This window comes from Amblyomma mixtum, chromosome 8, assembly GCF_055824585.1.
Source record: "Amblyomma mixtum isolate Tamu chromosome 8, ASM5582458v1, whole genome shotgun sequence".
Classification (NCBI taxonomy): Eukaryota; Metazoa; Arthropoda; class Arachnida; order Ixodida; family Ixodidae; genus Amblyomma; species Amblyomma mixtum.
The window spans coordinates 234458-255538 of NC_143019.1; the positions used below are offsets into that span (position 1 = coordinate 234458).

Here is a 21081-nt window from a genome sequence, read left to right on the forward strand (position 1 = left end):
CCAAAAAAATCTAAACAAAGTTGGGCAGTGCATTCATTATGGAGGATAAAATGTTCTGAAAAAATTTGAAGCGGTAAAAACCGGACAAAGAGCAGGCTGATGGAATGAATACATTATCCAGCATAACTCACCTTCTAAATAAAACAAAACGCACTATTCAGCAGGGTTTCTGTGCTCAAGAACATATTGAAGACTTTTATGCATAGCACGCTCGCATACTCGCGCAGTAGTGGCCCATAATTTAGTTTAAAAAGAGCTCACTGAGAGTTCTTGTTGGAACAGTTCAGTGTGAAGCCGAAGCACAGCAAGTTCCTGCAATTCTTAATATGGAAGATCAAATAGAGAAATCCTTTTCTTAGTGACCAGGTGTTATTTGTATTGTTTCTTGGATTCCTCGCGGACTAATCTTATTGAAAGTTCACCATGCAGGATGTTTATAGTTTTGATATTCTGGAGAGAGGCTAAGGTAAAAGCTTGAGCAAAGAAAAAGGATCAACAGTGCCCATTTGTATGTCTCTTCCTGTTGTTCGTGTCTTTTCTGCACTGTTTTAAAAATGATCTGGAGAGAGGGCCCTATATTATCACGTAGTTGTTTCGGCATTAGAAAAATGGGTACCTGCTAGCGTAGACTATCGTTGGCAGCAAAACACATGTAAAAAGAAATGAATGCACCTACCTAATGTGCTTGGAAAAAACAATTGTACTTTCTGACAGCCAAAGAAGGGGGTGCATTCATTATGCAAATAAGTACGGTATAACTAGATTTGGAGCAATTCGTGCCCACTTTTGTCTGAATCACTTGCCCTTCTGTCTTGTTTGTTGCATTCATTGGCAGCATAGTAAAATGGTTCTCGCTAATTGTTCTCTGATGATTATGAAATGATCTGCAAATGGTAGCTTGTAAGGTCAGAATTGTGCTAGGGCACATCATCTCATTGCTGTCGGTATGGTAGTGTCAGAGACAGCCCATAAAAAGAACTGATTCTTGGTTCTGTTATACGTGTATCTGTAGTTTCAGTTACCAGTTACCCATATCCAGATATATACCCCGGTATTGGGCCAGTACAAAACTTGCTATGCCTGCTAAGCACTCCAAGAGTTACTATTTCTACAGTGACCTGTTTCTTTATTTGATCTTGTTTCATTTCTAAAGCCCATCGCACCATCTGGTAAAAACTAACATTAAATGGTGCTTAGGCCAGTGATAAAAGAGAAAGGCATTAGCTTATGATAGAATCACTGCAGAACATTAGCCCAGACTTCATACATCTCGAGGAGCTATTGACAGTGACGTGAAACTACTGAGCCAACTAGCTGCCAAAGATGATGGGACTGTATTGCCTGTTGTGACGAAACAGTCGAGGAATGTGATTAAATTGAAGGTTTGACAACACCTTGTCTGGCCAGGTAGGGGATTGATGACAGTAGCAAGGGGAATAGGAACAGTGATGAAAAGTTGGGGTTGAAATTTAAATGACATTCCAGCTTCCCCATGGAAGCTTTGTTCGTCACATGGAAGCTTTGTTGGGTGAACAAAGCTTCTGTGTGGGAGTCGAACTGCCTTTGCATTTTAATCGTCAGCTTTGGCCCTTGCTCCTGTTTCTTATTTTTCAGCAGAAATGCGATTAGAGAAAACAATTATTGTAAATCGGAAGCCCGCACCTCAGACGGACTTCACCTCTGAGGCCCATGCAGTTATGTAGAGAAACAGAGTTATAGCGTTGGTGGCAAGCTCGGCAACGTGTGGAATGGATGATTGCGTTGGAAGAGGGTGCCTTTTCTCCCTCCCTTTCGTTTCCCGTCCCAGTGTCCCGGGACATTTGTGCCCTGCCCAAGCAGGAGGGACCGTGTCGGGCGACCATCGTGCACTGGTACTACAACATGGCTGCTGGTCGTTGTGAGCAGTTCTACTATGGAGGCTGTGAGGGCAACGCCAACAGGTTCGAGTCGAGGCGTGACTGTGAGCGAGCCTGCCTCTCTCCCGGAGGTGAGTGCACCACAAAAACAAACAAGTATTACTGTCACGAACGCGCAAACACAGTGGGCTCATTTTGAAACTCCTGAGCATATCCTGTGGATGTCCTGTACGTTTCGAGGACGTTCAAGGGAGTTCAGCGCTCATTGGGAATGCATCCACTTACTGGGAAAAACGTCAAAAACATGGAAAGTCTCAAAAAACTTGTTGGCACCGGAAAGTCTGGGAAGAGATGGCCAAGTTTCAGTGGTTGCCTGTGCTAGAGAAACTTAAACTTCAGTGGTTATGGCAAAACCGAGTAGTTGTACTGGTCCAAAAAATAAATGACTTAGTTAATTATTGTTTTTTGTTCGCTTCAAAAGTGCCAAATCAACCCTGGCTACAATAAGCAGCAGAAGAGCACCAATATGGTCGTGGTCACGACCACATTGGAAAAATTTTGTTGGCTTGTCGTACATCTGTTTGCACTGATGCACATAATCTGAGTGACGAATGTGCACATGAATCACTGATACAAATCACTAGGAAAATAGCATTGCTCCTTGCAAACTGGGATGTTTGTTTTTATTACAGCTTGCACTTTTTCTTATTGCTTTCTTCATAGAGCGTTTTATTAAAGAATACTATTGTTATGTGGTAGAAAGTCTCGAAGTGAAATATAATGTCACAACTTTAATGCTTGGTTTGCTTTGTGCATATACTGCTTCCACTTACACTGCCCATGTTTTCTTTATTTGAGCAATAATATTTGGATTCTTTTGTAGTTAGCAATAGGTAACTGTCTTCCTTTTGGTTCTTGTTGCATTAAAAATGTACCTTCTACAAAAATTAACCTTCAAAGCATGTGTGCAGGTCTGTAGCACCTTCAGTCCTGAAGCAAGTGCTGTGAGGAATGTCTGTATTCTGTGCCAACAGCTGTTGCTGGTTCATTTGCCTCCTATGAAGCTCATTTACCTTGCTAAAGGACTACAGACATCAAATTTTCGCTTGCATGCATTCTCCTTCGAAATGATGCATTAGGCATTAGCAGACATGGATCATCCTGTGGCATTTCTCTACAAACACTAAATAATTTTTTATTGAATTTCTTCTTGTAGCTGCTTTAGTTTCAACTACCGAACGATGGCCATGACTTGCGAGGTGGCTTTAGGTCACGTGAAGCTTCAAGAAAACTTTAATGTAATTGCTGGTATGCCATTTCTTGTCAATCCAGCTCTTGAACAGGCAGGATGGCTTGAGTATTGTAGGGAATTAAAATTAACGTATCAACATTTATATCGCAGTTTTTTTTCATGCCTCAGGTGGCCTAAACTCACCTTTGATGCTACAGCCATCGCTTGGTTGTTGGAATCAAAACAGCACCAGAGAAGGAATTCAATTATAAATTAATTAGTGGTCACAGGTGAATTCCACGTGGTCATCCATGTATTGTAATGTCTTTTGCATCATTACAGAGAAGAAAACATACTTTAAGATTAGGTGTCTGTACTCCTTTAAATTGTCCGACTCGATATGCCTTTCAGCGGTGAGAAGTGTTTCTTGCTACGTGTTCTTGCTTCACAACCACCACTGTGCAAGGAGTAAGGCACAGTTTATGTGTAACCCACGTCCATGCCACACAAGGGTAACAATGAGTGTCTGAGATGTGACATTTTGTCCAACCACCTCTTCTGTGGTGCAGGGCGGAACATCTGCGTGCTGCCACAGGAGACTGGAAACTGTGTCGACTTCCGTGAGCGGTGGTACTACAATGCAGAGGAAGGCCGCTGCCATCGTTTCTACTATGGTGGCTGCGACGGAAACGAGAACAACTTTGCCTCACACCTGGAGTGTGAGCAGGCCTGTGGGCGGCCACCTGTGACGGATGCTCCCGAGGAAGAGTTCAGACAAGGTGAGGACTGCAGTGAAGCCTTGTGGCGATGCGAGGGGGCCAGGTGAGAAGACATTGGAAATAAGTGCGGGCTTTGTAGCTTTATAAGTTGCTTTGTCATTTTTCACAAGCAGGAGGCCTCCAGCGTATCATGGTAGTTGTGCCTTTAATGGCTGCACTGACACATTTTTGAATTTTTGTACTTCAGTGGGCACTGTGGAAAGTCTGCTCACTGTCTGTGGTGATTTACGATCCAGATGGGCTTTTGGGTGTGGTTGCATTACAGCTATTAACTGCATAATTTAGCAGCATAAACTGTCAGCAGCATACCTATTATATTACAGTGCACATGTGCAAGCAGTCGTGCACATCATGCCTTTAAAGGCTTCCCTGCAGCAGATTTCGCCCAGTGGAACAGGTGATGTGCTGTAGCCATTTTTTTTTTTTTGTATGTGTGTGGGTTTGGCTTTTGTGCTAGAGAAACACGGCATCACATAGCAGGTGAGAAATGTGCTCTGATGAAATTGCTAGACTCAAGGTTTTTAGTCATACCCCGGCGAAAATAATGGTAACGCACTGTTTTAATAAACATGGGCAATAAAAACAGATGTAATGAATGTGGTGGTGAAGGTGATACTTGTTGAGTGAGAGATATTGGTACCAAAAAGTGCATCCTACACTGTTTTACTTCTATACCTCTTCATTTTCATGAACAAAGTAATCATAATTTGTTACCACTGCTTTAGCAGATGTTTTGAATGCTACTGCAACCAACTGTTCTTTGCGGAAAAACCTGTGCGCTGACGCCAGAAAATTGAAGGCTTTCTCCTTGCTGAAAACATGGTCCATCTACCTGCCAGTCCTTTCTTTTGTGACTTCATGTGCTGCAAAGCGCGCTTTAAATTGTTGCTTGCAGAGTTCTGTTTCATGCAATACGAGGCTGGTCCCTGCACCAACTTGGAGGTGCGCTGGTTCTACGACAAGCAGGACGGTGTCTGCCGGGAGTTCTACTATGGTGGCTGCCTTGGCAATGGCAACCGCTTCAGGTCCCGCCGAGACTGCGAAGAGAGGTGTTTCAGTGCACAAGGTGGGCAAGCGTGCAGCTTTCATCTATCCAGTAAAAAAAAGAAAAAAGAAAAACAATTGCTTTAACTACTACACTTGATCTCGGACATATATAATTATTGCTTATATTGAATAGTGAAAACATGATTTGAAAATTCCATGCAATAGTATAGCACTACCGAACACATTTATCGAGCTCACGTAAACGGAACATCTGATGTATTGAACGGGGCACCATGCCCCTGTAAGTTGCGCTTCTCCTAACTGCACTCCGAGGTCACACCGTGTGTGCGCGGAGCCGCGTTGGCTGCGCGTTCTTGAGCACTTGCTGGAAGCGCTAACCATCCTTAAAACTGCGTCACACGAAGAACACAGCCTATGATTGGCGGTAGCATTCGGTATCACGGGCCCATTTTCACCACGATACTTCTGCCATTCGGGAAAGCCGGCTTTAGCTACACCAAGGCTTGCTATGCAATGAAGCTAACCTAGCTGACCGAAGGGCAGATCTGCCGCTCTCATCAGACTTTGCTTCGTTCGCTTTGCTGCCAAAGGCATAGCGTGGTCCAACCTTCATTTTAATGAAAGACTATTGTGTTTACATTGTACCGGCAACACGATTAAGCCTCTTGTTATAGGCTGAGGCTTTAGTTCCAAAACGCCAGGATAGGCACCAGTGGCACTGCCAGCACGCCAGCAGGTGGCGCGTCCCTGCAGAAAGCTCGTCCCTTGCGCTGGTGCACGTTGTTGTAACTTCTTGAACTGATCTGCAATCTCTTTTGAGTTAGATATATCTGGTATTGACTGCAGTGTAAACACTGCTGCACCTACATGCTGTAGAGGCTTTGGGTGGCCCCAGTGTGCCCATGAATTTGAGGTTGTTGCTGGCTCTTAGTGTGACTAACTTCGCAATTACTGCCAGCAATTGCTGCCCATTGGCAACACTTGAAATAAAGTTCCGAGCCCTTCATGTGTCATGCAAACACCAAGGAGTATGAATATTCCTAGCTGCAGTCATCACCATTGGTGGCAAGTTTTGTGCATGCATTAATTGTTGCCTGCTGGTTATTTTTTGGTTGTTCTTTTACAGCCTTGATTTGGGCCTAATTTTTTGGCAGTTATGCTTGGAGTGAATTACAATGATGCTTCTGCATTTGTTTCCGTGTCAGTAGTGGGGTGTTCTTGTGAGAACCGATTGACTGTGTAGTGTATGATTTCCAAGAAAAATTTGCATTTTAAAGTTCAGAGGTGGCTTAAGTGCCGCTCTCCGGATTTAAGCAGTGTGGGGAATGTACATATTGTATCAGGTTGTACACAGGATATGCACACAGGAACAAAGCAGAACTCAAACGTACAAACTGACGCTTGAAAAAAGATTGAAGACACCAGAATTCAAGTGCAACTGCAATAAAAAAATTTCAGGTCACTGCAAGTAATTGGGTTGATGCGTAAGTAATTTAAAGACTATGCAATTTGGGGTTTGTTTTCTGTATCTAGTTTTGAGCTATGAAAGACAGGCTCCACTACAGAGCACCACATTGTACTTTCTGATGTCTTTTCTTACTGGTCCAGTGTTTTTTTCTAATCTTCCTTTTTCTATTCCATGCAGATCTATGCATGCTGCCGAACGTGCAGGGCCCTTGCAGTGGCAACTTCATACAGTGGTTCTACGATGCCGAGACAGACAGGTGCCACGAATTCACATACGGTGGTTGCCAGGGCAATGCCAACCGCTTCAACGATCGTGAGGCGTGCGAGGCGCGGTGTCGCAAAGGGGCGCCACCGCCCACTGAACATCCTGTTGACCATCCCACACCGCTTGGTGCGTCACACTTGCTGTTGTTGCGCGGCTGCCCAAAAATTGTGCTACTGACCTCGAAGGTGCGGGCCCAGGGCAACAGATGAGTTTAGATGGTGCACAGAAAAGAAGAAAAAAATTGTGCTCACTGTACCAAGAATTCGGTGTACTGTTGAGGGACTCAGCTATCTGGAGGCAATCTGATGTCATGCTCTTCATTGCCGACAAACTGCCCGCATGTCAAAGGAACCTGGCAGAAAAGGTGTTCTTGTCGAACTGTGCGGCATCCTATGGTGCATGGATGCAGGAACCCCATAATCAGCCCCATCTGGACGTTATCAATTTGGCAAACCTATTCTTCCCTTGTCGTAGATGTTATCATTACCATTGTTGTCATTGTGATACCAAGGCTGCAGATTTGATCCTTTTCACTGAAGGTGAAACGGAAAAGCTGTGTGCTGTGTGATGTCATTACATGTTAAAGAACCTCAAGTGGTCTAAATTAATCTGGAGCCCTGCTTTGTGGCGTCTTTCGTAGCCCATTTGTCACTTTGGGAAGTTAAACCCTGCAATTCACAGTTAACTTGCTATATGACATATCAAACCAATATACAAGTAAATACGGTAGTTTGTGCAGACATTTTGTTGAGCGTCACTCGATTAGGGAAAGCCGTTTATGATGAGAAATATGCATTGCCAGGCTTTGCAATTCAAATTGACAATAAAAGTAAACTGTGGCAAACTAAGCAATAGCTAGGAATGGTACCAGAGCTGTTGAGCTGCCACCAGCCTCTTTGTTCTTGCTGCATGCAATATGTGCGTGAACAAACTTTTCTTTTGATTTGAGCCCCCTTTACTTTCATTTGTAGCCTTTTGTTGAAAGTTAAATTTCTTTCTTTGCTCGTAACACAAATATATAAACTGCGACTGCCACTGAACCGTGGAGAAGTTTATGTAGCACTCCTTGGGCTTTGGAGGCCTTTGAGAAGAGACCCACTGTGTCTTGTCTCAGTGCTCTCATTGTGGTCCAGGAACTTTTGAGAGGCGCTGTATGTTTGAAGACGCTTAATTACATGCGCTCACAGTGGCCTCCTTGGCATTCTTTGCAATGCAGATGTCTGTGCACAGCCTAAGCAGCCAGGACCTTGCTACGGTGTGCTGATGATGTGGTACTACGACACTGCGACCCATGAGTGCCGTAACTTCACCTACGGTGGCTGCGAGGGCAACGACAACCGCTTCGAGTCTCGGGAGCTCTGCGAACAGCGCTGCGGCCGTGCTGTACCACCAGGTGAGCATTTTTTTTCTTTTTCTATTGTGTGTTGGGTTAGATTTTGTTAGCTCATAACCAGTTTGAAGCATCAGTTCTTCACATAGCACTTATAGCAGGAGGCATGAAGAAGGTGCCACCTAAATCTGCACCAGCTGAGTTCCCAGCACATGCACATTGGTAGGTGCAGAAGATGCGAGAAGGTGCAGATCGGCACCTGCAGATTAGGTGTGACATGCACCTTCTCACCTGTCAATCTGCACATGCCAGGAACTCAGTTTGTGCAGATTTAAGTAGCAGTTTTAACCAGGTGTCACTACTAGGTACGTTATTTCACTTGAGAAGAGAGGAATGTCTTAAAAGAACGGACAGTTCAGCTATGTGTAAAATCTGCTGGCAGGCTACTCTGCGTTGGGGATCGAGTTTAAAGAGAGAATGGCCGCGAAAGAGAAGTGCAGAAAACAGTTAAAGGGACAGTGAGGGGAGCTCTATTAATATTTTTTTTACAGCAAAATCCGATAGATCGGCATTTCATGGCTTTGTTGCCACTTGGCAGGCAGCGAAAGATGCACTTATTTCTAAGAAATTTGGATTCGAAGTTGAAAAAGTTTTTCCCGCCGCTCTGATTCAAACTTGGGATTCTCTTATGACGACACAGGACTAAGTGACGTGAAACATGACGTGCACATGACGTAACGCAGACTCTGTGATTTCTGGCGGCCAGCAGTGCGGCCTATTAGCAGCCGAAAAGAAAGCTACCGCCGGCCGCACATTGAAGGCATCTATCGGCTATTGCGGCCGTCACTACCGTCGCTTCGTTTACGTTTGCACCGGCGTTTTGCCAGCGTTACGATGGATCCCGCTCTCGAAGTCGTCAATGAAGTTCTCGCAAATAGACACCTTTAACATACCGCGTACCTTGTTACCGTTAGCGGAATACCGGGAGCCCGCTACGCCAATGAGCAGGCGCTGATTGGCCCCAATGCTGCAGGTGCGCGCGTAGCTGGCGGGTACGTGGCGCCATCTGGTGACGTCAAGGAGATTTGCGCATGCATTGGCTGCGCTTCAGTGATTCGTGGCTTCTCGTGTCCTAGTGTTGCTAGAACCATTTGTTCTAGCAACACTGTTTTGTCCTATGACGTCATCACGGTTGTACTTGCGAGTTTGTCCTGTGGCGGCGATACCTGCATTTTGGTTCTTGCTCTTTTCTACGTTACAAGAGCTTTGTTGTCAGTATGAGTGGCGTTTTTGTAATCAGGAGCTGGTATTCTGTCGATACAAGCCAACTTCAATTTCTCCTCAGTGTCCCTTTAAAAGAGAAAGTATACAGACAATAATTCATGGAATTAAGGTGAAGACATTTCTAGTGGAGATAAACAAATTTTGAGATGCATACAAAAGTCTCCAGTGTCCTGCTTGTACAGAAAGTGTAAAGGTGTAGAGGTGCACAGTACAGGTGTACAGCTTACCTGCTGCAAAAAGCAGGACAAAGCACATAACATATATAAGTCGATGACCGAAAATTCGGACGCCTGATTTTTCGGACATGCTTGATTATTCTGACTTTTTCGCGACACCACAACATGGCCCATAGAGCCAAAGTATAAGAGCGCCTGAAATTTCGGACGCACCGCAACTGACCACTCAATTTTTCGGACCTTGTTCGCACTCGCCGCCAATACCCAAGCCGCCATATGATGTGTACAGTGGAACCTCATTATTTCAAACTGCAGGAGAGATAGAAAACTTGATCAAACAAAACAAAATTCAAGCTTAAAGGGAGCCTCTTAACTTTCGATGCTGAAATTCTGCACTAGTCGGCACATTGCGCTCGCGTGTTTTTGAATTCGTACTGTTCTTGAATGTCTTCCGCCGCACAAACTTGAACCGTAGTCTGAGTTCACGGAACTCATCTGTGCCGAGTCTTTCATCCCGAATACGGGAAGAGGTAGCAACGAAGCATGTGGGAGGCGTACGGCCTCACGGAGACTGCGAGCACGGGAGGAAACGGTGATGCATTTCAGACCAAGGTCAGCATTCTCGTTCCGCGCTAATCATACTGCGGGCGCAGCGCAGTTCCCGCAGCGGCGTGTTCACTTTCCCGTTTAGACTTTGTCCCAAGCCGTGCGTTCATCGGTGACATGCCGAGGGCAGCACAGCCAGCAGGCCGAGCTCATGAAAGCGGTCGCCGGCCGTTGTCCGGGCATAGTATGTCGCGCAACGAAATATAGTCATGAGGAGCTTTAGAATGTGTGCAATACAAATGGCCGCTTCCTCCGGCATATTCGTAATGAGTTTGCGATTTTTTCGGTGAAATTTGATTTTCTGGACTGCCCGATTTTTCAGTCGTTTTCGCGGTCCCTAGAGAGTCTGAAAAATCGGTCGTCGACTGTACTGAGATTTCACTGTAAGTGTCATTTATATGAGTGCTTCCTTTCACCAGACTTTGTGTGTTCACACACACTGCATGAAATGCTACATGAAATGCTCTGGCCACTTCAACCATAGTTTGCCAGATGTGATGATGAGATCTGCCCTTAACTAATACAAGTAAGCTCAGATGCTCCCTGCAATGGTGTTCCTGCTGATTTTTCTTGCTCCCCGTGCACGCTTTCTATTACAAGGCTTCGTAGACCTTTAAAAGGGCATCAGGGTCTTAAAATTTCTTTTTTATTTGTTAACATAGCTTGCTGAAACTTAGCATGCAGGTGTATCATAGGATGCTGATTTCAAATATGCATTAAGATTTCAGATATCTCACATAGAAGGAAATATATGGCAAAATAACATATCCTAATTACGTCATTTCTTAAATAACAAAGTTGGAAAGAAAAACAATGTGGCAGTAATTAGTCTACACTTGACCTAGTTTCCACAATCATAACATTGCACAGGCATAGTTTGCACCACTCCACAAAGCAACGTAGTTGGCCCTAGTCATGTTTAAAGGAAAAAGGAAAGCTTTAGGGTGTGCAGTGGACCTTTCGAAATGTCACCATATTCTTAAAAAAGCTTTTTTTAACTGAGAAATTATCATAAAGGCCCGTAAGCAATGGTCTAATTGGGATGTTATTTTGCCATAAATTTCCTTCCAGGTGAGATATTTGAAATCTAAATGCATATTTGAACTCAGCATTCTGTGATGCACCTGCTTGCCAAGTTTCAACAAGTTATGTCGACAAATAAAAAACAAGTTTTTAAGACCCTCATCACCCCTTACAGAGCATCCTCAGTCTGTGGAGCAAAGTTTTCAGGGCCTACTGAGAAAGCATAAGCATTAGCCTGTGAGCCATTATTTTCGCTAACTGCTCTAATTTCTGACCTCAAACAATGAAGAAACTGCCGAGGTAGGCATCTGTGCTGCTACAGCTGGTATCAACCAGGTTATCCTGACATCTCAAATTTACTTTTTTCTCAGGTGCCAAGTAATGATTGAAGTTAAGATTATGCATGTGTCCACTGATGTAGCCGTATAGAGTTCGCAGCAAAAATTTATAGGACGCGGATATGTGGAAAAACATTTGTTTCAGCTTGGTTGCAGAAGCTAGTTGCCTGAAACTCCGGCAGGCATGTGTTGATGTGCTTGTTTCATTTGTTAATACATACATACATACATACATACATACATACAGGAATTTTATTGCAAGATATATATACACAGTACATAGCGTGTGCCCGCAGAAGCGCAAGCGCTTGTGGGCGGGCCACGGCAGTCACAACAGCATGCGGTGAATACAAAACGCTGAAAGTGCACAATTTACAATCCATAAAGAAGAAAAAGAAGAAGAAGAAAGAAGAAAAAAAAAGCAATAACACAAAGCCGAAATATTACATATAGTTCAGTCAACAAATTTACCGATTGATAATTATGTAAAGCAAAGAAAATCTGCAGTTAATAAATGGAACACAAATTTAAAAACAAGATAGAAATTACAAAGCAACTCAGTATTTCCTTTCTTTGAAACTTTCAAACCACGCTTGCAGTCCAGATTTGACAGCCGTCAACGAATCACAACCAAACATCTTAGCAGGTAGTTTATTAAAATGGTAGGGTATATAGAACTGTCTCAGGCTAGAAATGTATCAGGCTACTAGGTCACAAGACAGCACTGTAATAAATTTGTTCTCGAGCGCACGCGTCCTGTGAACTTTTGCTGCTGACTGTGCATATGTATATATATCTTTCTATATATGTGCATGTGTTTGTATGTGTGTGTGTGTGTGTATGTGTATATATGCATATATATGTATGTGTGTGTCCTCACACACACACACACACACTTACACACACACATGTGTACACACATATATGTGTGTACATGTGTACACAGAAGAGGTCCACATATATATGTGTGTATGCACACACACGTACATATACACACATGTGTACACACACATATATATGTGTGCACACATGTGTGTGTGTGTGTGTGTGTGTGTGTGCGCGCGCGCGCGTGACCGTGCAATGCCACTGGAAGCAGTGTATAACCACGAAAAGAGCAGGGCATGGGCTAATTGCTCGGAGGTAGCTGTGGATATTACTACGCATATTGTTGTGAATGATAATATTAAAAAAAATGTGTCGAAGCTGTGCAAAGAATATTAGTTTCTGAAAGCTTGAACTCAAAAGAAGTGGTCAAAATAGAGGTCCAGAATGCATTAGAGCAGAAATTTTGTGTTATACTACTACTGGGTTTCCTAAAATGAATGATGTGGGCAGATGCAAACCCATGTCTTTTGCAGATTATTTTGAAGTTGTTGGAGGTACCTCTGGAAAGCTTTGGCCACTTTATAGTTCCTAGAAGCAAAGCTTAACAGTGAAGCCTTCACTGGTATGCAGCGGTAAAGTTTTTGCATTGGGTCACATTGAAAGTACATATATGATGCTACATTTTGCAACCAGTGGTAACTAAATAAATAATCCTGGATTACACAGTGTGGCTTTGAGAAATAAAAAGACAACTTGAGAAAACGTGTGAAGACTTTTCAAAGGGTGGCAGTGTCCTAAGGCTAGTGCCACATAGTTTACAACTCCACTGTAATAAAATCCTTCTTGATATGTGTATGCTGTATGCTGCAGTGTTTGTGCATGTGTAGCTTTTCATGGCCAACTTGCAATGTGTCCTACTCCTTGCTGATGTTTGTCTCACTCTTTGTAGTCATAGTGCCACCTACTCGGCGTCCCACTAAGCCTAGGCGCATTAGCAAAGGTAAAGCCTTCCATACTAATACCTGCATGCCTCTCTTTCTTGCATTACCTTACTTCCTTTCATGCTGGTGATGGTATGAAAAATGCACTTGGGGCCTTAAGGTGCTTCAGTTTTCCTTCATAGACATTGTTAGTATATAGTATTGCATTGTTTTTGAGCGATGCACTGATCATTGTTTAATTTAGTCTTTATAATTGTTTCTTCCTGTTGCTGCCCTGCTCGACACTTATAATTGACAGCAGTGTACAAAAACTGTGTGATACATGCAGCTTAAGGTAGCAGTTAAGCATTGATGCACATTTGGAATGTTTTTTTTTTTCCACAAACATCCAGGGAACAGTTTGGCTGACCTTCCTTCATCCGCCTCACGTGAATGTTATTCGCGGACACGCAGCTGACTGAGCTTAATAAAAGAAAGTCTCAAACGTACTTTGTTTTATTAGCTATTTACCTAATCAACAGTGGTTTTGTCTTAGATAGTGTTTCAATTAAATTTTTGTTAAATTAAAGCTCACTGTAATTCAGCCAAAAATATGTGGCACCAGTTGGCTTGAACTGAGGCCATCCTTCTGATGTGTGAGTTCATCTACGTGAAGAATAGTTTATTTAAGGGGGCAGAACAGGTGGACACTGAAGTGCACTGAATTCAGTTTTTTTTAAACGATGGCTAATAATAGTTAAGGTTTACACCTGCTTATCTTGCAAGATACAGCTTCATAGTTGATTTTGTAGCTTCTTGGAGTGCATACCTAGAGAACTCTTCAGAGTGAGTGGTGAGATGGTGGAAAGTTGCTTAGAATGTGAAGTACTTTACAGTAGTTTGGGGTAGTTGTAGGTTATATATGAAGCATCGTTTTGTAGAAAATAGACGTCTTTGCGTGATTTTGTTCAAATCTTTGTCAAATGGCAAATATTGTTTCAAGGATGGTCTATCCAGTCAATCTGAGATGTATCGAACATGGGTAGTTTGAATTGCTGTTTATCTCGATTAGCCAAAACATCCACTTGAAAGTCCCATGTAAAAGTATAGCATTGTTGTTCTTGCTTATCGAAATCCTTCTCAGTGGAATATTGGATATATCTAGGGGTTGGACTTTTCAGTTTAAAGCAAAAATAAAAATGAAGTGCACCAAATTAAATTGCCAATATTCAGTTTTGAAGGTTTGAAGGTTTATTTCCGCAACCAGGTGTTGCGAGGACAGCCAGGGAAAAAGCTGTATAGACAGCTTGAGAGGTCCTGGCTTCCTCTTACAGTGCAGCATTGACGGCGGCGGAATAGGACATCAAACAAATTGTAAGAAAAAACTCGTATGTTCTGTACATAGAATGACACATGTACGTTCCGTAAGCAGTACATTCTGCTTGTAAAAGAAAAAAAGAACTATATTAGGTCAAAGAGACTATAAAGGCAAACACAGGGAGGAGAAAATAAAGGACAGCAGAACTGACAGGCACACTCAAAATGGTAATAGTAAGAAAAAAAAGAACTACACGAATATTTGGGGCAATTCTTTCAGAGAAATATTGGAGACATCAAGATTCTTGTGGCAGTACAACTGGTTCAGAAGTGTCGGTAAGGTATGCTGCAACATTTGTTTGCCATAGTTTGTGCGGCATTTCTTAACATTCCAAGGCTCTGCTGCGCGGGTATCATACACAGTTCTGCTCTGCTCTAGCCCAGCTAGTGTAAGTAAGGAGTCATCATTTTTCATTATGGCGAGTTTATATTTATAGCACAGCCTATAGTTATACATGGATTTCATTGGAATAACGTTGTGTCGATGGAAAAGGCTCGCAGTGTGGAAGAAATACGGCACTTTACATGCAATGCGTATAATACGTTTTTGTAAGACTGTGAGTTTGTTAATATTTTCAGCTGTTGTTGTTGCCCACACCATACATCCGTAGCTGGCTATGGAAGAGAACAAAGAGTGATAAAGTAACATGTTGACTGATGTAGGAAAATTAAAGCAATGGCGGCGCATGATACCAACTGTTCTGGAAAGTTTCTGAACGACGTAATTAATATGGTCATTCCACGACATATCTGCTGCAAAGTAAACGCCCAGAGTTTTCACAGACTGCACAAATTCTATTCTGGTATTGTTTAATTCAATTAGAGGAAGTTCAAAGTGTTTGTGACGTGGGTGGAACATGACGGCTGCAGTTTTACTAACGTTAATTCTTAAGTGATTATCAGCAGTCCAAGTATTTATTTCTTTTAAGGTTTTATTAGCTTGATTTGCGAGATCAGCCGTTGAAGTACCCGAAAAAAACAGACTAGTGTCATCTGCATAAATTATGTACTTAGCAGTGCTATCGATGCGAACAATATCATTAATATAAAGAACAAAAAGAAACGGGCCCAAAATGCTCCCTTGTGGAACGCCAGAAGCTACCGCTCTCAGCTGGGAGCATTCACCGGCAATACTAACAAACTGAGATCTATGTCGCAAGTATGAGGAAATCAGCATATGGGCTATGCCTCTAATACCGTAGTGGTCTAATTTTTTAAGCAGCACAGAGTGATTAACAAGGTCAAACGCCTTTGAAAAATCTAAAAATAAACCAAGTACCATGTTTTTGGCTTCAAAATGTTTTAGTATGAATTCTTTCTGAGCAAGGAGAGCTAACTCAGTCGATCTATTAACCAGAAAAGGTCAGTATTACTGAAAATATGCTCCGCAGCTAGCTGACTATTCAGCGGGAATTACAGTGAGCCAAGGAAGAACGTTAACAAAGTACAGGAGCCAGGGACTTGGTGATGTAGTGTACAGTTTGATTAAGTAGTGCAGCTTTACATTTTGAGGCACTACTCGGTTACCTTACACACCTCTGCAGGCTTGGACGCTCTACCTTGTCACCATACGCCTTCTGCGAGCGAAGTCTGCTAACTGCCATCATCCGCTTAGGGCAGTTACTTGATTAAGCAGATGGCTCCGTTGCCTGCACGGACTGTGGAAGGCATGCACAAGTGTCATCTTGCTACTGCGACGGTTAAGCGGGAGTTCCAAAGCTGTCATCAGCGTGCAGACTAAGACAGCTGGCGCTGCAACCCAGAAAACGTGGCAACCCACTCTTTGGAAATTAAAATCTGCTTGCGTTTTTGTTCAACGGGTACATCATTTACCTTCCATTACTTTTTTATTAGTGATAGCGTTTCTTTTTGCAAACACGGTATAAGCACTTCAGCTGCAATTAACGATCATTTACATGTTAATTAAAGATATACTGAAGCTGATAAAAAAGCCAAGATACACTCTGACTCTTCGCCACATGTGGTGGAGAGTCATTTAATGTATGTGCACATAAATAGCATTTAATACATCATTATATCGCAAAAAGAAACCTTGGTAATTTATCTGTGGGAAATAGTATTAACAAAAGAAAACAATGAAAACTGTGCTCTGAAATAAACAGTGAAAAAAGTCCACCGAATCTTTAAAAGATCTAAACCGAAATGTCCAACCCCTAGAGGTATGAAATTGCTCATTGTGCCCCTGCAAGTAGCGCTTCTCCTAATGGTGCTCTAGAGGTCATTTTAATTTAAATTGACAGCTGTAGCCTTGTGAACAGTTTTAAAATGCGTTACTAAGGCAATGTGGGATGTGGTTGCAGCTAGAGTAACGATATAAAGGTTCCTTATGGGATTGATTGGCATCGGTTGGAGAATTTGTCAGAAACTTGAGTAGGTCTGATTAATTGTTTTTCCTTGCTTGATAGAGGCAGTGCTCTTTGCTGTGCAAATTATGCTCATGTATGTTGTAATTTTCTCTTCTGCTGTCATAAAAATGAAATGTCCAGTCATACTGTTCTGCCCAGAGGAAGCACTTTATCAAAACATTAAAGTAACCACAATCCAACTCACATCCAGTAATATTTATCTTGTGTTAAATTAATGCGCACAAAATTCATAAATTTTTACTTAGCTTTTTTGTTAATTTTTTTTGCTGTATCTGCTCTTTTCCGATAAGGCATCTGCTTTTGGCCTGAGAACCGGGAATGATGGGCGATGAACTTGCCAGTGGTGCAGTGTAAGATGACAACTTCAGCGATCATTACCAAAAATTTGCAGGCGTATGCAAGAAAATGGCTGACGCGGGAACCTGCAGTGAAATGCATGCTAAATGGTTCTACGACGTAAAGAGCGGGCGCTGCCTGCCATTTGTGTACACCGGCTGTGGAGGCAATAGGAACCGCTTCAAGTCGGCCGAGATCTGCCAGAAGTTCTGCTCTGGGGTCACAAGTACGTGCGCAGGCTTCCTGGGGGAGTTGAGTTTTAGCATAGTGTTACTGTATTCTGCTACTGCATACCGCTGTTATGCACCACTGCTGTAAACCACAACCTTATATGGCTATCCTATACTGCTACCATATACCACTGCTGTCAACTGCAATTGCACACAACTACTGCATACGACTACCGTCAGCCGCCAGCGCTGTATATGTGCTGTTGGAGGCTGGTGGTGGTAGGTGTATACAACAGACATGAGCAGTTTACCATAATACTATGCTAAAACTCTCTACTGTCTTGTATCAATGAGTGGATTCTCTTCCTGAACATGCGTTGCATGTCCTTTGCATGAACTGATCACTTTTTGCATGTGTCTTGTACGAGTGCAGTTCTGTGCTGCAATCTGAGATAGAATCAAGGGAGTAAACACGGAGACTAGGAGAAGAAAAGCCAAGATTCAGCAGTGCTTTCAAACAGAATTGCGTTCGAGCAAAAATATTGCAGCAAGTAAAATTGGAAAAAAAAATGTACTATTGTTTTTCTTGCTTTCATAGCCACGCACACATATGGTTACGCAAGGGTGTCTGGAGGCTGAATCAGGGCTCGCAGCAAAACCAAGGTTTTATTGTTAAATATCAGCTTAAAAAAAACTACATTAAAAAAAGTCTGATGAGATCGTTTATAAATGCAGGTGATATGCGCAGATGTGCAGGGTTGTCATATGCTGCAGGACGGGTTTTTGAGAAAAGGCAGTGACGCAGTAACTGTTTCACATATCTTGGTGGGCACCCGAACTGTGCCGTAAGGGAAGGGATAAAGGAAGGAGTGAAAGAAGGAAGAAAGAGGTGCTGTGGCAGGGTCTCCGGAATAATTTTAGCCACTGTGATGGGTACGGGGGCATCCCCAATTGATATTCGCGCCCTGCTTAAAGACACGAGCATTGCATACCAGAAAGTTTTGCATATCATTTCTCCTCCTAACTCTCCATAACCCTTTCCTTGGTGTCCAATATATTACCGCTGGTTATCCATTGTGCATGTTCGATGACCTGTTGAAACCAATTTCTTCCTCTTTGTTTCAGCAATGATGTCATTAATTCACATCTGTCCTGTAAATCTTAGTGCTTTCTTTTTGTCTCTTACACACCCCTATCTTGCTGATTTTTAAGGTCTACTAGGTGTGGCTGGGTTGTGAGCAGATTAACTCCAAGCTTGTAGTTTTTCACTTTGCAAAGGTAAGAAAAATGGAGCATTCTTGAAGTAAAGAAGTAGCTCATTCGTTAGCATCCGCCCAAAACACATCCAACTCGCAAAACATTTTTGTGAAAATACGTACTTGGATGGCTGGTCGATGAGGTGTGACACCACTTTTGACTGTTGCTTCCAGTGGACAGCATTGACGATGAAATCGTCGATCCTGATGCGGACAGGAAATGGATGCCGCCTTCCCCTCCGGAGCCTACTGACACGAGTGAAGAGTTGGACCCACGTGTGAAGCCGCCAATGGTAGTCACGCCACTTCCAGAGCCTAGTCCGTTGACACCGCCAACTCTGCCCCGGACACCGGCGCCAGAGTGCCTGCCGTCAAACTGTGAGGAACTGCAGTGCCCCTTGGGAAAAAATAAGACTGTGGACCACCGTGGTTGTGTCCAGTGTCGCTGCAGCAACCCTTGTGAGGTGGGTGTTGAACTGTACATGGTGCGTTGCCTCTAACTCTTTGAGAACTATTAGTCAACCTTCAATCAACTAACAATCCACCCCGATGGCTCACTTGCTGTAATGAGTGGCTACTGACTACACGTTGGCAGATTTATCTCAGCCAGAATAATCGTACATCAACGAATGCAAAATGTGAAAATCCACATGTGTTTTTGGTTTTTTGGTGTATAGTAAAAAGCCCAGGTGGTCTTGTTGAGGCATCCCTCACTATTCACGGTGCCCCTTTGGTGCATGAAAACATCTTAACTCGTAACTCCGAAGAGTTGAAAAAGCATAAACTACTCGTTCCTGCCTGTACTCGTGTATGCGTAAACAGCATGTGAATAAAGAGCAAAGGCACTCATTTCGTATGAGTTGATTTTGCTGTCAGGTTATTTTATTATGCTACAGAGCCCATTGTGATGATTCATATTGATGTTGTGTAGTTCCGGCAAGACTGTGTGCACTTGTTTCATCATTTTCAAGCTTCATCAGGCACTAAACAGATTGAATTCACAGAGCAGCCTCCTTATAGACTCTTCTTTGCTAGCACTGCTGTGCCAGACATTGTATGCTCTCTGCTGTTGCATGAAGGTTAACTATATATGCTTGTTACTGATGCTGCAATGCAACCCAAGTGCAGTGCACTATTGCTGTCCATTTTTTGACCTGGCGAATGGTAAGGAAGCCTGGGAACTTTCTGTTCTACTTTTTGTAGCTCTCTGGCTGTAGTTTAAAGAACCGATGCAGTCGTTTTTCGGATCCAGTTAAAGTAGCTCCAGTCCACCAGCACTTCTCTTAGCATGAAAGACTGGTGCATTCAGTGGTATAAACCAAGCATAGTAGTTGCTCGAACTTGTTGCCATAACCGAGTTGCTTGCCGTGGTGTGGCATAACATCTCATTACTTTCGGCCACCTTGGCTTCTTTAACATGTACTGATGCTGTACAGCACATGAGCGTTTTTGCATGCATGAAATCAAATGGCTATGGCTGCACAGATAACTCTATCCCACTACCTTGTTCTCAGCAACCAAATACCGCACCCAGTGAGCTATTGTGGTTGGTAGGTTAGGAAAGCTTCGTGCAGGACTGGACTTCATTTTGTGGGTAATGACCAATGTCAGAATGTCGCTGACATGGGCATGTGCTTGGCTTCTTGTGCAGACCTTCTCATGCCATGAGGAAGAGCTGTGCAGGATTGAAGCGTACCGAAGTGCTGATGGAAAACCAAACTACCGACCGGTTTGCCGACTGGGTGAGTTTTTTGGTAAATTTTTCTGAGTGGCCAAGGGAATACATGAATCGAATTTTGTATGCATAGCCTATGCACAGCCTGGCAGCCTCACAGATTAATTTGTGCATTTACCTAAGTTCGTCAAAGTTTTATGTGGGGAGAAAAAAATGGAACCCCCCCCCCCCCAGCAGAAATTTCCTGTCGTGCTATTATCAGTATTGCACAATGTTGCAAAGCATGGTAGTACACAAGGTTTGTTATTGAATGACGGTTCAAAACCTGTCTTGTGCAAGCAAATCATGTGTGCCTTGGGTGCTTCTGGTATTATAGTGTCTGCGTAACTCTTTTCTTTCTGAACTGTATAGCACCAAGCTGTGTTTTTCTTTTTGAAAGGATGGTAACTGGGTTTATCGGTATCAGTCAATGACAAAAAGTAAGTACTGTAGTCAGTAAAACAAAGGGTCAGCATTGTAGAATGCAGGACTATCTCTTAGAATAGTGGAAAAACTGCTCGTGCACAACTCAGCTTCTTCCCTAGTGCAGTAATCAATTTATTGCCAGAATTTCAAGCTGTCTCTTGAAACACGTTAGAAGGTTACCTTTTTTATATACCAATATAAATCTTTTGTGCCAATCACTTGCATTGAAATAAAACAAAAGAAACAAAGCCATTCTTGATCTGTCAGCACAAAGCTGAGGTACTCGAAGGTGCTGAGCCTTTTTGGC

General features: G+C 43.0%; 1 protein-coding gene across 8 annotated transcripts in view; it reads left to right on the top strand.

The window, feature by feature from the left end:
• Ppn (proteoglycan-like sulfated glycoprotein papilin) overlaps positions 1 to 21081 on the top strand; it is a 210705-nt gene that overhangs the window by 164256 nt on the left and 25368 nt on the right. For 6 of the 8 annotated variants that reach the window (XM_089556313.1, XM_089556321.1, XM_089556317.1 and 3 more), the window contains 9 exons: positions 1808 to 1987; positions 3657 to 3866; positions 4762 to 4932; positions 6520 to 6732; positions 7823 to 7999; positions 13138 to 13188; positions 17264 to 17434; positions 18809 to 19098; positions 20286 to 20376. In XM_089556313.1, coding sequence (XP_089412439.1) covers positions 1808 to 1987; positions 3657 to 3866; positions 4762 to 4932; positions 6520 to 6732; positions 7823 to 7999; positions 13138 to 13188; positions 17264 to 17434; positions 18809 to 19098; positions 20286 to 20376 — 1554 coding nt within the window. The remainder of the gene's footprint in view (positions 1 to 1807; positions 1988 to 3656; positions 3867 to 4761; positions 4933 to 6519; positions 6733 to 7822; positions 8000 to 13137; positions 13189 to 17263; positions 17435 to 18808; positions 19099 to 20285; positions 20377 to 21081) is intronic. The other 2 variants (XM_089556319.1, XM_089556320.1) reach the window with 2 other exon arrangements.